This window comes from Podarcis tiliguerta, assembly GCF_965153285.1.
Source record: "Podarcis tiliguerta genome assembly, chromosome: 9".
Classification (NCBI taxonomy): domain Eukaryota; kingdom Metazoa; phylum Chordata; class Lepidosauria; order Squamata; family Lacertidae; genus Podarcis; species Podarcis tiliguerta.
The window spans coordinates 53607521-53621818 of NC_139542.1; the positions used below are offsets into that span (position 1 = coordinate 53607521).

The 14298-nt window shown below is 46.5% G+C and overlaps 1 protein-coding gene across 10 annotated transcripts in view; it reads right to left on the bottom strand.

The window, feature by feature from the left end:
• The window catches only part of DLC1 (DLC1 Rho GTPase activating protein), a 250599-nt gene that overhangs the window by 46754 nt on the left and 189547 nt on the right, over positions 1-14298 (bottom strand). Inside the window, exon 1 of one of the 10 annotated variants that reach the window (XM_083457967.1) lies at positions 3154-3660. The exons of the other annotated variants lie outside the window; for them this stretch is intronic. Coding sequence (XP_083314093.1) covers positions 3154-3190 — 37 coding nt within the window. The 5' untranslated portion in view covers positions 3191-3660. Of the gene's footprint in view, positions 1-3153; positions 3661-14298 lie in introns of those variants that run through there. 10 annotated transcript variants of the gene reach the window in all.

Genomic DNA, 14298 nt, shown 5'->3' on the forward strand with positions numbered 1-14298 from the left:
CTTCAGGAGTCTCAAAGCGGCTAACATTCTCCTTTCCCTTCCTCCCCCACAACAAACACTCTGTGAGGTGAGTGGGGCTGAGAGACTTCAAAGAAGTGTGACTGGCCCAAGGTCACCCGGCAGCTGCATGTGGAGGAGCGGAGACGCGAACCCGGTTCCCCAGATTACGAGACTACCGCTCTTAACCACTACACCACACTGGCTCTCAGTGCAGATCTTAGAAACTCAAACAGATAGCTTTGTAGTATCTGTTATACAGTCTCTGCAGAGTTGCATCTTTGTGATTATGGGTTCAAGTGCCCAACATCTCTGGGAAGAGAGTTATTGATTTGTTTTATTTTTATTTTGTATTTTTCTGTTGCGAACCACCCTGTGATCTTCAGATGAAGGGCAGCATACAAATTTAATAAATTATAATGATAATGATATTAATGCCAGGGACCCATAGCTTAGAAAGTGTTTGGAGGACAACTGAAGCTAAGCTGTTGAGCAGCCTTGCACAGATGTTGTTGGACTACAACTATCAGCTGCAGCCAGCCGTGCCAGTGGTCAGACACGATGTGAGTTGTAGTCCAAAAAACATCTGGAGGACACTAGGTTGTGAAAGGTTGCTGCAGAGTAGATGCTTTGCCTGCATAAACATGCCAAGTGCAACCCCAAGCATTTCCAGAAGAACCTCAGAAATCTGGACTTGGGAAAGATTCCACTCAAGACCTTGGAAATCTACTGAGAGCCAGGGGAGCAATACTAGAGGAGATGGAGCAATGGTCTGGCTCAGTTTCCTCTGTTCAGTTGTGCCCTCCTTACCCAGCAAAGGTGAAAGATGCTGAATTGTGGGCATGTGCACATTGGAGAGTAGGAGATGTTCATTCTGTGGGTAAAAGACCACTCCCATCCCAAACCGCCTTAAAACTGGATGCTAAAAGAGCTAAGCTCTTGCTCTTGGTATGCTATTAATTAGGCAGTGCCGATCTATGCATGCTTACTCAGAAGTAAGTCCCACAATGTTCAATAGACGTATTCCCAAATAAGTGCAACACAGGAATTCAGCCCTCATTTTCGTATACCCATTTGACCAGAGACATTTAAGTATTCAGTACATTTTGAAAGCAAAGATCAAGGATGACAATACAGTGGTACCTCGGGTTAAATACTTAATTCGTTCCGGAGGTCTGTACTTAACCTGAAACTGTTCTTAACCTGAAGCATCACTTTAGCTAATGGGGCCTCCTGCTGCTGCTGTGCTGCTAGAGCACGATTTCTGTTCTCATCCTGAAGCAAAGTTCTTAACCTGAGGTACTATTTCTGGGTTAGCAGAGTCTGTAACCTGAAGCGTATGTAACCCGAGGTACCACTGTGCCAACAGCAACCTATGGATGACTACTAAAAAAAGAAGAAGGGAGCAATACCCACATGTTAGAGAGAATTAACTTAAATGTGTCACACCCAATTTGTGGCCATTTAGGCACAATCTCCATTAGCTTAATGGAAACATTTGGTTCACAATGATGCTACAAGCATGCCATTGGCAAGTTTTTGTGAAGAGAGAAAAAGAGAGACAGGGAGGGTGGTACCTAAGGTAGCCAGACAACAAAAAGAATTTGTTTTCTGTTTGTGCTAGAAATACAAGGCATTGTTTACAACTGGCAGGGGGTGGTGCTCCTTAAAAAGGATCAAAGGCTGTCCAATGACATCATGAGCCTGGGCACCAGGGCTCAAAGGGGAGGGCATCTGGCTCCTAGGAGCCACCACACTAATTACTGAAGAACTTCAAAAGGGAATTCAAGCTTCCTCTTCTCTTCGCCACTTCAAAACACACATCCAACTTAACCCTTTCATCTGCTGCTCCCTTTCAGGCATACCTATGTACACAAGCTGCTCACGAAGTGAGGCATTGCATCTTACAGCATTTGGCTTGGAACTAGGGCTGGGTGGGGGGTGGGGGGCAGCGACTCAACTAATTGAAAACACATTTCAAGGAAAGGCTGCCACATGCCTTCAACAATTCAAGGATTTTCTGCTTTTCCTGTTTCCCCAGGAGCCTTCGGCTGCAACCTTGAATACACTTAAATGAGACTCGCTCCCATGTTAATGCTGCTAAATTGGGAAACTGAATACAATTACCCCAACAGCAGATTGGTGTGCCACTGGTGACAATCGTCTTCCAACTGGGACGATAATTAAGTGAAATTACAGTGAATATTGGGGGAGGGAAAGTTCGTGGAAGAATGAAAATATGTTGTAAAATGGGAATGGAATGAAGCAGTCCTTATATACCATGTGAATTCGCTACTGAGAGGAAATGCGGAAGACAAAAGCACTTTATGTCAGGCAAGGAAGTTGGAGATTGAGCAGGAGGGAAGCGATGAACATGAAAGAAACCAGATCGGAGGGAAAGGCAGATGCCCTACATTTCTGACGGGGGAGAAGATTCCCCGACGGCTCGCAAAGAGCTCGCCTACGTGCAAAGATAAGGGTCTCTTGCTCCGCTCTCTTGCCCTTTCGCCTCTTGCTCGAGACCCCCCCTCCCTCAGCATAACAAAAGCAGGAGCCGAGCCACGTCGATCTTATCAACTGATCGCGAAAAAGAAACATATTCCTTTGCTGATGGGGAATCTGCCGCAAGCTAGAGACTGCGAGTTGCTCGCAGCCAAAATATGTGCATGTGTGTGTGTTTAAATCGCACCTAGGCGAGCATCTCTGTACAACCGTCTCCAAAGCAAAGCTTGCCTTTCCATGCACCTCTGAAGTCAATTTCCCGCCTTCTCCGCAAGAGAAGCACGGCCGAAGCCCCATTAGCCGAGGAGCTTATGCAACCCTCGAAGTGGTGCCTCCGCAAGAGAATTTACTTCTCAGGCAAGCGCGCCAGCAAAATCGTTCCGTCTTAATCCTCCTTCATTTCAGCTCCCCGCCTGTTCCCCAGCTCGCCCTGGAGCACGCGAAGCAACAAACGGAGGGGAGCACCTCCACTGAGCGCGTGCAGAGTGCTTTCGGCCTCGCCGTCGAGGTTCTCGGATCCGGAGTGAGCCCGCCCCCTTTGGGCAGACAAGCCGAGGGCGCCCTCAGAAGACAGTATAAGCCGAAAGGAGCGCGTCTCCTGCGCGCTCCCCGAGCCCGTCCCGTCTCACCCGCGAACAGACGGCGGAAGCTTACGTGTTAGTATCATGATCTCCTGCTTCTCTTTGCACATCGGACGGAGGAACGTCGCCGCCAGGCTGCAGGCTGGGGGGTGGTGGTCGGGGGAACGTCCCGTCCCCGGATAGCTCCTCCGGGCAGCGTCTCAGCTCATCTTTCCCTCCCCTCCCGGGAGCGCAATGTTTCTCCGCGCCGCCTTCGCCCGTCTAAGCTGCGAGCCCTTCAGGCGCCAGGCAGGCAAATGCGGCTGCTGCTCCCGCTGCTGCGTCGCCTGGCCGGCGAAGCCATTGCCCCACCTTCTCTCTCTCTCTCTCTCTCTCTCTCTCTCTCTCTCCAGGTTCCTTCCCGTCGAGGAAGCGTCCCTAACCTCCCGTCCCGCCCCCGCTGGGCTGCTGCGCGGAGGAGATCCGGCAGAGGAAGTCTCCGGGCGCCTCCTGCGCGGGGCTTCGAAGGAACCAGAGACTCACTCGCAGGGCGCGCTCCGGCTACTAGAATAAGCATCGGCTCCTCGCCGACGCCGCTCAAGCCGGGGAAGCCGCGCCCACCGCCCACCCCTCGGGTGCCTTTCCCCGAATTCCAATGGCTTGCTCTCGGAGCTGATCTGGCTCCGTGTGGTCTCTGCATACTGACTGGAAGCTGCTGTCCAGAGTTTCAGGCAGGAGACAAGCTCACCTGGAGATTGAAAAGCAGTTTTGCCCAAATCTGCTTTCCTCCAGATGCTTGGAAGTAGAACTCCCATCAGCCCCAGCCAGCGCCACCAAGCTCCACCACTTAGCTACAGCCTTTCCTCAAAGGTAAAGGTAAAGGGACCCCTGACCATTAGGTCCAGGTCATGACCGACTCTGGGGTTGCGGCGCTCATCTCGCTTTATTGGCCGAGGGAGCCGGCGTACAGCTTCCGGGTCATGTGGCCAGCAGGACTAAGCCGCTTCTGGCAAACCAGAGCAGCTCACTGAAACGCCGTTTACCTTCCCGCCGGAGTGGTACCTATTTATCTACTTGCACTTCGACGTGCTTTCGAACTGCTAGATTGGCAGGAGCAGGAACTGAGCAATGGGAGCTCACCCTGTCATGGGGATTCGAACCGCCGACCTTCTGATCGGCAAATCCTAGGCTCTGTGGTTTAACCCACAGCGCCACCCGCGTCCCTTCCTTGAAGGTAGGGATGGGGAATCTAACATCCAAAGGCCAAGAACCAGGCCCTCCAAACGTCCCCAGGTCACACCCTTCATTGCCCCCCCCCCCTGTGCCCAAGTAAAGTTTGCTTGGCTGGAATGTCTCTTGCTTGTCCGCATAGAGCTTACAGAGTGGTATGTAAATGTGGGCCTGCAGAATAAGGGTAACATTTGCATGAGTTGCTCCACCCACTTTTGCCTCTGGTCATGCCCACTGCTGGCGTGTGGCCCTCTGAAGGCTGCTCAGAAGACAACGTGGCCCTTTGGGCCGAAAAAGTTCCCCCACCTCTGCTATAGCTATCCTTGGAGTTCTCCTCTGGGGAAATCATCTAATCTTGTCACCCAATGCTTGGCTTGATTAGGAGGAGCTGGAAACAACAACAAGAAAACCTCTGCATGGAAATTTAGTTTGCCTTTTGTACAGGTTCAGAGGTATAAGATACAGACCTGCATTTTTGCAGCGTGTCTCACTTCAATTCGCAGTGGCATGTTGTACCTTCAGCCCCACCCAGCCAGCCTCTCAGCCAACCACTCCTATGCTGTGGAAATTTACTCCACGTTACCTATTGGTTCCTTGCTGTACACATCCACTTCTGAATCATAGTGGAACTTCTGCAGTGAGGAACCTGGATCTGATTCATAAGGCAACCTTTTCCCTGCTCCGCATACTTTCAGCATAACTCAGCTTTTAAGGATTTGCCAGTACTAATCTGACATGTAAAGAGCAAGGAGACACACCTCCCCTTCAACCCAGGCATTTAAGCAAGCTTTATCCATTCTGATGCTGTTATTTTGGTGCTGTCACTTTATCCATTCTGATGCTGCCCCACAATTTGTTTAAATCGGGAATCACAATGTCAATCTTTTATTTTATTTTTACACTTCCCAAATTGTTGACTCTGCAAAGTTGTCCATAGCATTTGCAGTGTTCTTGGAAACCAATTTCCATTTAGTGATGGGCAAACTCGACTTGGCTTGATTCAGAATTGGCTAACAAGCTTTCTCAGCAAGTGTTGAGAAAAGAAAGGCTCGTCTTTTCTTCCAGCTTGTACAGTGGTATCTCGGGTTAAGTACTTAATTCGTTCTGGAGGTCCGTTCTTAACCTGAAATTGTTCTTAACCTGAAGCACCACTTTAGCTAATGGGGCCTCCTGCTGCCGCTGTGCTGCCGGAGCACGATTTCTGTTCTCACCCTGAAGCAAAGTTCTTAACCCGAGGTAATATTTCTGGGTTAGCGGAGTCTGTAACCTGAAGCGTATGTAACCCGAGGTACCACTGTAATGTTGGTGGATACATGATGACAGGGTGTCTCTCTCACACACATTATTTACACAGTGCCCTGGGAGCCATAGTTTGAGTGCATTCTTTTGAGTTCCAGTGAATGCAGATGCCGCCTTTTCACAGCTGCTTGCTGGCAACTGCCTAGCACGAAGATGAGACATATGAACACTGCCAGGTTTTGAATGGACCCAGGGTGGGTTCAGCAGAGCACAGCAAAGTACCGTACATTGACAGTGCATGTGTAGAACCTTGTTCACTATACCAAGCTGGACAAGGACTCCTGGGGGAAATGGCCACTCATCCTGGTGGGAATTAACAGCAGCAGAGGGCTAATGGCCCTTCTCTCCTGTTTCTGGGCTTCCCATAGGCATCTGGTTGGTCTCTCTAGAAAACAGGGTCCTGGTCTGATCCAGGAAGGATGTTGGTGTTGGCTAAAAAATGGAAGTGAAGGCAGTCCACTGAAAGTCTCAGCAACTGCCACCCAAATGATGGAGGTCCATTTCCAATGTGCCATACAAGCAGACACCAAGCAGTTCAAGGAACTGAAACAGGGGTACCAACTTCTATAAAATAATGGGGCCCCCAGGTAAGCTCTGCCCTGCATAATCAATCACATAATGTGGTGTGCACACACCATTTGAATGGAAGTGTCCATCACCCCTCGATATTTTTTTTTGGGGGGGAGGAGTGAAGCCCCCTTGATCCCTAAAAGTTGGCTCCTATGAACTGAAATGAGAAGTTCGTTATTATAATTAGAACCAGCAATATTCAGTTCATACCCAGAATTAGCAGTTTAAAAGTTGACCCTCCCCCAGGTATTAAGGCCTCCTTTTATAACTGTTTCAACTTGGACTTCAAACCTGGTCAACCACAGCCAATGATCATGGATGGTGGTGTTCTTGCTTCACATAGGCCTGCTCTACTGCTTCAGTTTGCAGAAGCAGCATGTTTGCAAGTGTTGTATAATATTTGTTCTGTATCATTTGTTCTGTAGCAGCAGCTATGTTCTGGAAGGCCTTCTAGCTTCCATGCTTTGTTGTGTATCTGTGTATGTTTGCAACTGTGCACTCTCAAGACTTTTGTCTAGATGATTCTACACACACCTTCCTTGTATGCATTCTGATCCCCATCAGACTGCATTTCTCCATAAGGTCTCTATTTCCCCCTCATTATCAATTTTTGGAGACTTCCAGTCTGCCTAGCAGTCACTTTTAACTGTGGCATAGCCAAAGCGAATAGTATGTTTTCAAAGTGGACATCAGTTTTGGATTACTCGAAAATCAGGGAATATTCTGTTTAGAGTATGGATGTTTACAAAACAGCAACCGCCAGGACAACACAGTTACCATTGTCTTGTGTCTGAACAAAGTCAGGAATAAATATACCCTCCATGCAACCCCACCCTGTATTCTGACCATTTAATATAATTTAAATAAGGGTCACAGGGCCAAACCTTGAAAGAAACCTAATGATCATATACTGATTTGGAGGCCATGCCTATTAACAGAAGGAAGATCCTTTTTTTAGGGTCTGTGTGTAATGGAGTCAAAGAGTTCAAGATGGATGGCAAAGTATCTGTGAAAGTTTGCCCCACAGGCACAGCAATTCGCTCTGAGAGGTGTATTCTGCCTGTTTTTAACTGCATTTGCAAGATGGGGGACTGATAATAAGGACTTCATTGTCTTCTCTTTTCCCTCCAAGGTCCAAGTGCCCAGATTGCTAGCTGCATTCTCTCTGTCACTGCCTCTTTGAAACAGAATGGTACAGAGAAGTCACAATTTGTAACAGGCCATCTGACTCGCTCACACAAACCCTGGATTGTAAAGCCAAGTGCTGGTATAAATATCCTTCCAGAAAACAGCATGATAGATTATGGGGCACCCCTCCTGTGCACGAGATATAAGGCCTCTCGCTCCAGTTTGGTGGACTGAACTCTGAAGAACCTTTTCCCTCTAACCTTCCTCCCTCAACATGAAAATGTGGTTCAGGAGCTTATAATATTTGTGTTCATTTGTTGATAATACATTTCATTCGACAACAAAAGCACCATTCTTTTCTTTCCCTCCCCAGTGGTGTGTGGGGGGCAGGAAGTAGAGTATTACATAAAGGAGCACTTCCCTGCAGAAGATGTTTCTGACAGAAAAAAAAATATTTAGATGCTGAAAAGGAGGAAGTTATTTAAAAAAAAACCCTCCACAAACAGATATATTAAAGATGCAACAAGATTCTTTGTTTCTTTGAGGCTAAAAAACATACCTGACTCCAGGGCTTTTTTCCCAGCTGGAACTTGCCGGAACTCAGTTCCGGCACCTCTCAGGTGGGTGCCATTGCCATTATAAGATAATAAGGATGAGTTCCAGCAAACAGTGGCGTAGCGTGGGTTGTCAGCACCTGGGGCAAGGCAAGTAATTTGCGCCCCCTAACCCGGGGCAAGGCAAGTAATTTGCGCCCCCCCGCTGCACTGTCCCTCCCCCAGATAGTCCCTCGCTCTCTCTCTGCACCACACCGCACCGCACGCCTGGCACCCTCCCCTCCACAGTGGGCGGCGACCCGGCGGCTTGGATCGGATTCGCAGAGCCAGCACTGCAGTGAGAGAGAGTGAGTGAGCCAGGTAGGGGCAGAGAGCTGCGAGTGCGAGTGCACCCCCCCCCCAAGATGTTGCGCCCGGTGCGGCCGGCCCCCCCTGCACCCCCCACGCTACGCCACTGCCAGCAAATATTATAAGCTCCTGAACCACACTTTCTTTTTCATGGTTAAGTTCCAGCACCTCCTTTTTTCCTAGAAAAACAGCAATGCCAGGCTCACAGCTTAACCTGAACTGGCTTCCACCAGCTTTGCTTCCACATTAGAGCTCTTTCAAGACACTAAGGCCCTTTCCTTATCTCAATTAGCTGGCAGGGAGTTAAAATGAAGGTTCCACACAACATAGTAATATTGTAGCTGATGCTCTCTGGATCTTTTGTACTAAAACGCCAGCACGGTGATGGAAATTGTAGTCTGAAACATCTTGAGGGTGCCAGCTTGAAAAGGGCAGTATTCTGTTACGTTATATGGCATTACCCTTATAGTTTGTTTATACAGTGGTACCTCGGGTTAAGTACTTAATTCATTCCAGAGGTCCGTTCTTAACCTGAAACTGTTCTTAACCTGAAGCACCACTTTAGCTAATCGGGCCTCCTGCCGCCGCCGCGCGATTTCTGTTCTCATCCTGAAGCAAAGTTCTAAACCTGAGGTACTATTTCTGTGTTAGCGGAGTCTGTAACCTGAAGCGTATGTAACCTGAGGTACCACTGTACATCGCTTTTTGGCTGACAGGCTCATCAGGTGGTGATTAGTATATTAATACAAAAGAAAGATGCAACAACAATACAATAGATCAGCCAAAATGATATAAAACAGCAAAATCACAAAATGTCCACCAGTTACACAGCAAATGTTTGTTCCTGATCTACATTTGTGTTTTCACCACAGGCACCACTCTTTAGCATTCCACCTCTCATTGGAAGCCAGGTTAAGTGTCTCTCACACACTTGGGTGCTCCAATCTCTGAACTAGGAGCAAGCCTACCCACAATAAATTGCCCATGGGAAATGCCCTCAACACACCCAAAAGGGGGGGACCCATATCTTTGGGTGTTATCTCAAAATATATATACTTCCCCCAAGGAAACCAGCTACAACTGTTGTTGTCCAACAAAGCTTCCCTTTCCAATGGACAAGATCCATATTTTTTGTTTTCTCACGAGTCATTCAGCAAAGCTTCCATGCCATGTTAGTTGAAAGTTCTCCTTGTAGATTTCAATCCCCTCCTTTTTTTCCTTCCTAGTAAGTAGGCGTAAGGAATTAATTGCCCCAATTCCAGTTCTGTTCCTGCAGGAGGGAGGTCAGGAATTAATTGCCTCAGTGTCATTTCTCTTCCTGCACAAGGAAGGGAGACAGTCTCAGCTGCTGATTTGCAAAGTGTTTTACAAACTGTTCATATATATTGAAAAAGCATGACTGGAAGTGTGCATGCCGGCAATGCACATCTCAGCACTCTTTCAAGGTTGAATAAATTGGCCTGGACAGAGAGAAGCGAGGCAGTAACAGAAGCACAAACCTTCTTTGTCCAGAAGTATTATGACTACTATAATCTGTTTCTCAACCTTGCTATAACAATTGTTCTCCGTGTGAACTTTGGCAAAATAGGAAACTGCTTCATCTCTTAATTTCACTACAGAGAAGAGAGCAACTTATAGTGGTGCCTCGCAAGACGAAAAGAATCCGTTCCGTGAGTCTCTTCGTCTAGCGGTTTTTTTGTCTTGCGAAGCAAGCCCATTAGCGGATTAGCGCTATTAGCGGTTTAGCGGCTATTAGCGGCTATTAAAGGCTTAAGGGATTAGCGGATTAGCTGCTAAAAGGCTATTAGCAGTTTAGTGCCTTAGAAAAAGGGGGTGGGGAGCGGAAAAAACCCCCCCAGGAATCGCAAGACATTTTCGTCTTGTGAAGCAAGCCCATAGAGAAATTCGTCCTGCGAAGCACCTCCAAAACGGAAAACCCTTTTGTCTAGCGGGTTTTCCGTCTTGCGAGGCATTCGTCTTGCGGGGCACCACTGTAATACAATCTGATCTGAAAAAGGTCATGTCTCTTTAGAAATGATATTGTACTTTCTCCTTCAAGGTGGCGACTTTTGAGACTCCTTAGGGTACTGATAAAGCGGGATATCAAATCCAAACTCTTTTTCAGTTTCTGCAGGAGTAAGGCTATCAGGTCAGAATATGGAGATTTTGCGTAAGCCTTTACATTTGGGCTGAATCAGGAGACAAGGAAGCCATGGCTTCTGTCATGACCCCAAGGTCCCTCCTGACCCAGATGTCTCCACTGACTCCAGAAAATCCAGCATTTGAAGAGTCCATGTTGCCAGCACTTATCTGACTTGAGGGTGCTTTGTTGCTACCTTTGACCCAGAGGAATCCAGCCCAAGATCCCAGTAGATGTTTTCTCTTGCAGAACCAGGCAAGGCCCTTTTAATTGAAGAGACTATGCTTATCATAGGCAGAATTAGGTTTTGTCTACACCCAAGTTTAATCTGCATCTGAAGATGTTTTGTGCTCCTGTTTCAGTAGTGCTGTGCACAGGGCACTCCTTCCCAATCAGCTCTTATGCTGCTTGCCCCCCCCCCCCCGTAAATTCAGATTTCCCCAGTCAAGAGGAAGAACAAGCAAGGGATAGATCAGCTGTATGGAGAAGACAGAGAAATGCTATTGGGTGACAGAGAGAAGGCTGAACTGCTCAGCTGTGAAGACAGGGGCAAAGCAGATGTCTGATCATGACAACCACTCCCATCCTTTCCCTAGACCACCCTTTCTTCCACCCGGAGCAAAAAATTGAGACGGAATCACAAAGGAGCCAACAGTTGCAGGGTGAAGGTCAGGTGGGCTAAAGCTCATGATGAGCTCAGGCTTGCAAGAGAAATTAAAAATAATAATAAAAAGATTTCTTTGGCTAAGCAAAGGATAATCAGATAAGGGTTGAAAAATGTGACTCCATGCTGATCCACTCAAGACAGCAAACACATCCCCCCCACCCCCGGAGTGGATCAAACATCCCTTTACATGACTCTTACATCTTCCTAACCCACCAGTTCTGTTTCACCACTGCTGGTGTCTATTTTCAGTGAGTTCCACAGGCTATCTATCTAATTTGTATATTACAGGAAAACTGAAAAACAATGATTTCTCCAGATCACCCAACTTCATCTATATGAATGATTATGCTGTAAATTACTGTATCAGTTTCCCCACACTGATTTACAGTACATTTCCCTAATGCCAGTTCTGTGGCTGCAGCTATGGTTTTGATGTTACTATTATTATTACTATTATTATTATTATTAATAATATTAAATAGAGTTCTGAAGTAATTGGAAACTGAAAAACAATGATTTTCCAGCTCTCCCTGCTTTCCTTTTTTATTTTTAAAAACTGATTTAACTGTATAATATTATATTGATTTTGGTCACAACCAGCTGAAATGGCTGTCATTTTGGTCACAACCATCTGAAATGGCTGTCATTTTAGGATTGAACCTAAATTGCACACACTTTGGCTTGCATTGAATTGGGAATTCCTGAGTGTGTGCCTTGCTGCAATTCCTGGGTCAAGAATATGAGGCAGGTTTGTGATTTGTTAATAGTATCTAAGGTATTACGGGTAATCATGGAAGTTTCCATTTGGGATTAGTCATTTTCTTTCTTTTTATCATGATGGACAACCGAATTCTTTGTAGTCAAATGAGTTTTTCATTCATTAAGCTAATTTCCTCTGGAGGAAATAGGCATAAGCATCACCTGGCCCAGTTGGCCAATTATAGGAAAGGCTGCTGCTCCTTTGTAGCCTCTGGGGGAATTGGCAGGACAGAGGAAATCATTTTAAACCAATAACTCAATAAAGCACACTCACTATGGTAATTGGAACATGCCCCCTTGCCTGGCTAGTTTCGTCAGAGCATTAATCATAGGTGAATACTGCTGTTATGAATTTTCTATTGCAACTTGAAGAATGGGTGGGGAATAGTTACATAAAGCTAGCAGATTAAAAGAAAAGAAAAGTTCCCGCATAAAGATAACGGGCAAAACAACAACAATTCATAAGTAGGGATGCTTGAAGAATTCAATCTTCGTGAATACTGATATGAACTGATCATGTTCCATGCCTGCTAGGCTAATGTGTTAATAGAACAGAACTTAATTATCTATCTCTTGTACTTCCCAGCTGTATCCAGCTCTCTCTCTAATAGTTTTAAAAGTGAGAAAATACATTGACAAATACTTATTTTGAGAGAAAACAGTTTTAGAAATGTGAATTTTCATGCAGATTTTTAAAAAACACATTGAAACAGAAATAAATTGAAATGGACTTGTGGGAGAAAACGTGTGAAAGTGTCATAGACTACAAGCGGATTGATTCTTCTGTCTCTACCAGTGCCAACACATCGGCCTGGTGTAAGTAATGCCAGCATTTGTGGAGATGCTGCTAATATAAATCTAAAGAATTCAAAGATGGGGCCATAAAGCTGTTCTGGTGCTTGAGATGCACCCACAAGACACAGCATGGTGTAGTGGTTAAGAGTGTCAGACCTGGGAAACCAAGGTTTAAATCTCCATTCATCCATGAAGCTCACAGGGTGACCTTGTATGAATCACCAACTCTTAGCCTAACTTGCCTCACAGGGTTGTTGTGAGCAAAGTATGGGGGGGGGGGAAACCATGTTTGCCTTGAGCACCTTGGAGGAAAGGTAAGCTATAAAGGCAATAGGATAGGATAGGATAGGATAGAATAGAATAGAAAATAGAATAGAATAGAATAGAATAGAATAGAATAGAATAGAATAGAATAGAATAGAATAGAATAGAATAGAATAGAATAATAGAATAGAATTTATTATTTATACCCCACCCATCTGGCTGGGTTTCCCCAGGACAGCTTCCAACAAAGTATTAAACTACAGTAGTCTGTTAAACATTAAAAAGCTTCCCTAAAGAGGGCTGCCTTCAGATGTCTTCTAAAAATCTGGTAGTTGTTCTTCTTTTTGACATCTGGTGGGAGGGTGTTCCACGGGGCGGGTGCCACTACCAAGAAGGCCCTCTGCCTGGTTCCCTGTAACTTGGCTTCTCGCAGTGAGGGAACCGCCAGAAGGCCCTCGGTGCTGGACCTCAGTGTCCGGGCAGAACGATGGGGGTGGAGATGCTCCTTCAGGTATACTGGATCGAGATCGTTTAGTGCTTTAAAGGTCAGCACCAACACTTTGAATTGTGCTCGGAAATGTACTGAAAGCCAATGTAGGTCTTGGAAGACCAGTGTTATGTGGTCTCGGCGGCCACTCCCAGTCACTAGTCTAGCTGCCGCATTCTGGATTAGTTGTAGTTTCCGGGTCACCTTCAAAGGTAGCTCCACGTAGAGCGCATTGCAGTAGTCCAAGCAAGAGATAACTAGAGCATGCACCACTCTGGCGAGACAGTCCGCAGGCAGGTAGGGTCTCAGCCTGCGTACCAGATGGAGCTGGTAAACAGCTGCCCTAGACACATAATAAATAAATGTCTAAAGTCAGGATCTCTTGTCCCCGTTTCCAAAAGTTGTTACAAGCAGTGATGGCACCCTGCCATGTGTGCATCCTACACACTGAAAGAATACATGATCCATCCCTAAGGGGCAGGAGTACCAACTTGGCCCCACAACCATGGGTGCCCGGGGCTGTGGGTGCTCAGGCACCCAGGGCCCCAGGGAGTTGGCTGGCACCTATGCTAAGGGATGTGGGCATTGGCTTCTGTTTTGCCAGCTGCATAAATCCCCTCCTGTTACCCTTTCTTACTCACTGACCACCTCTTTCCATTGTTTCATTTTAGTATAAAAAATACAAGAGCTTCCCATCTCCTTGAAATTTCCCCAACACCCACTTGTTCCTTAAAATGAGCACACAAGAGACGCCACAGTGGGCTGCTTTGCGGCTGTGCCTACACAGTAGAAATGGGAACCACAACATAATTAACATTTACAGCAGAATGTTCCTACTGCTGAACCAGAGGCTCAGTCTTGAAGCAAAGCAGAAACAAGTTCATTCAGAGAGAAGGATTGAGAAGCACTCTATTTTGCCTGTAAACACAAACAGGGACTGAAGGAGATCAAGACTTCCCCACATTGATCCAAATGGAGAGCAGAAAATACACCAATCA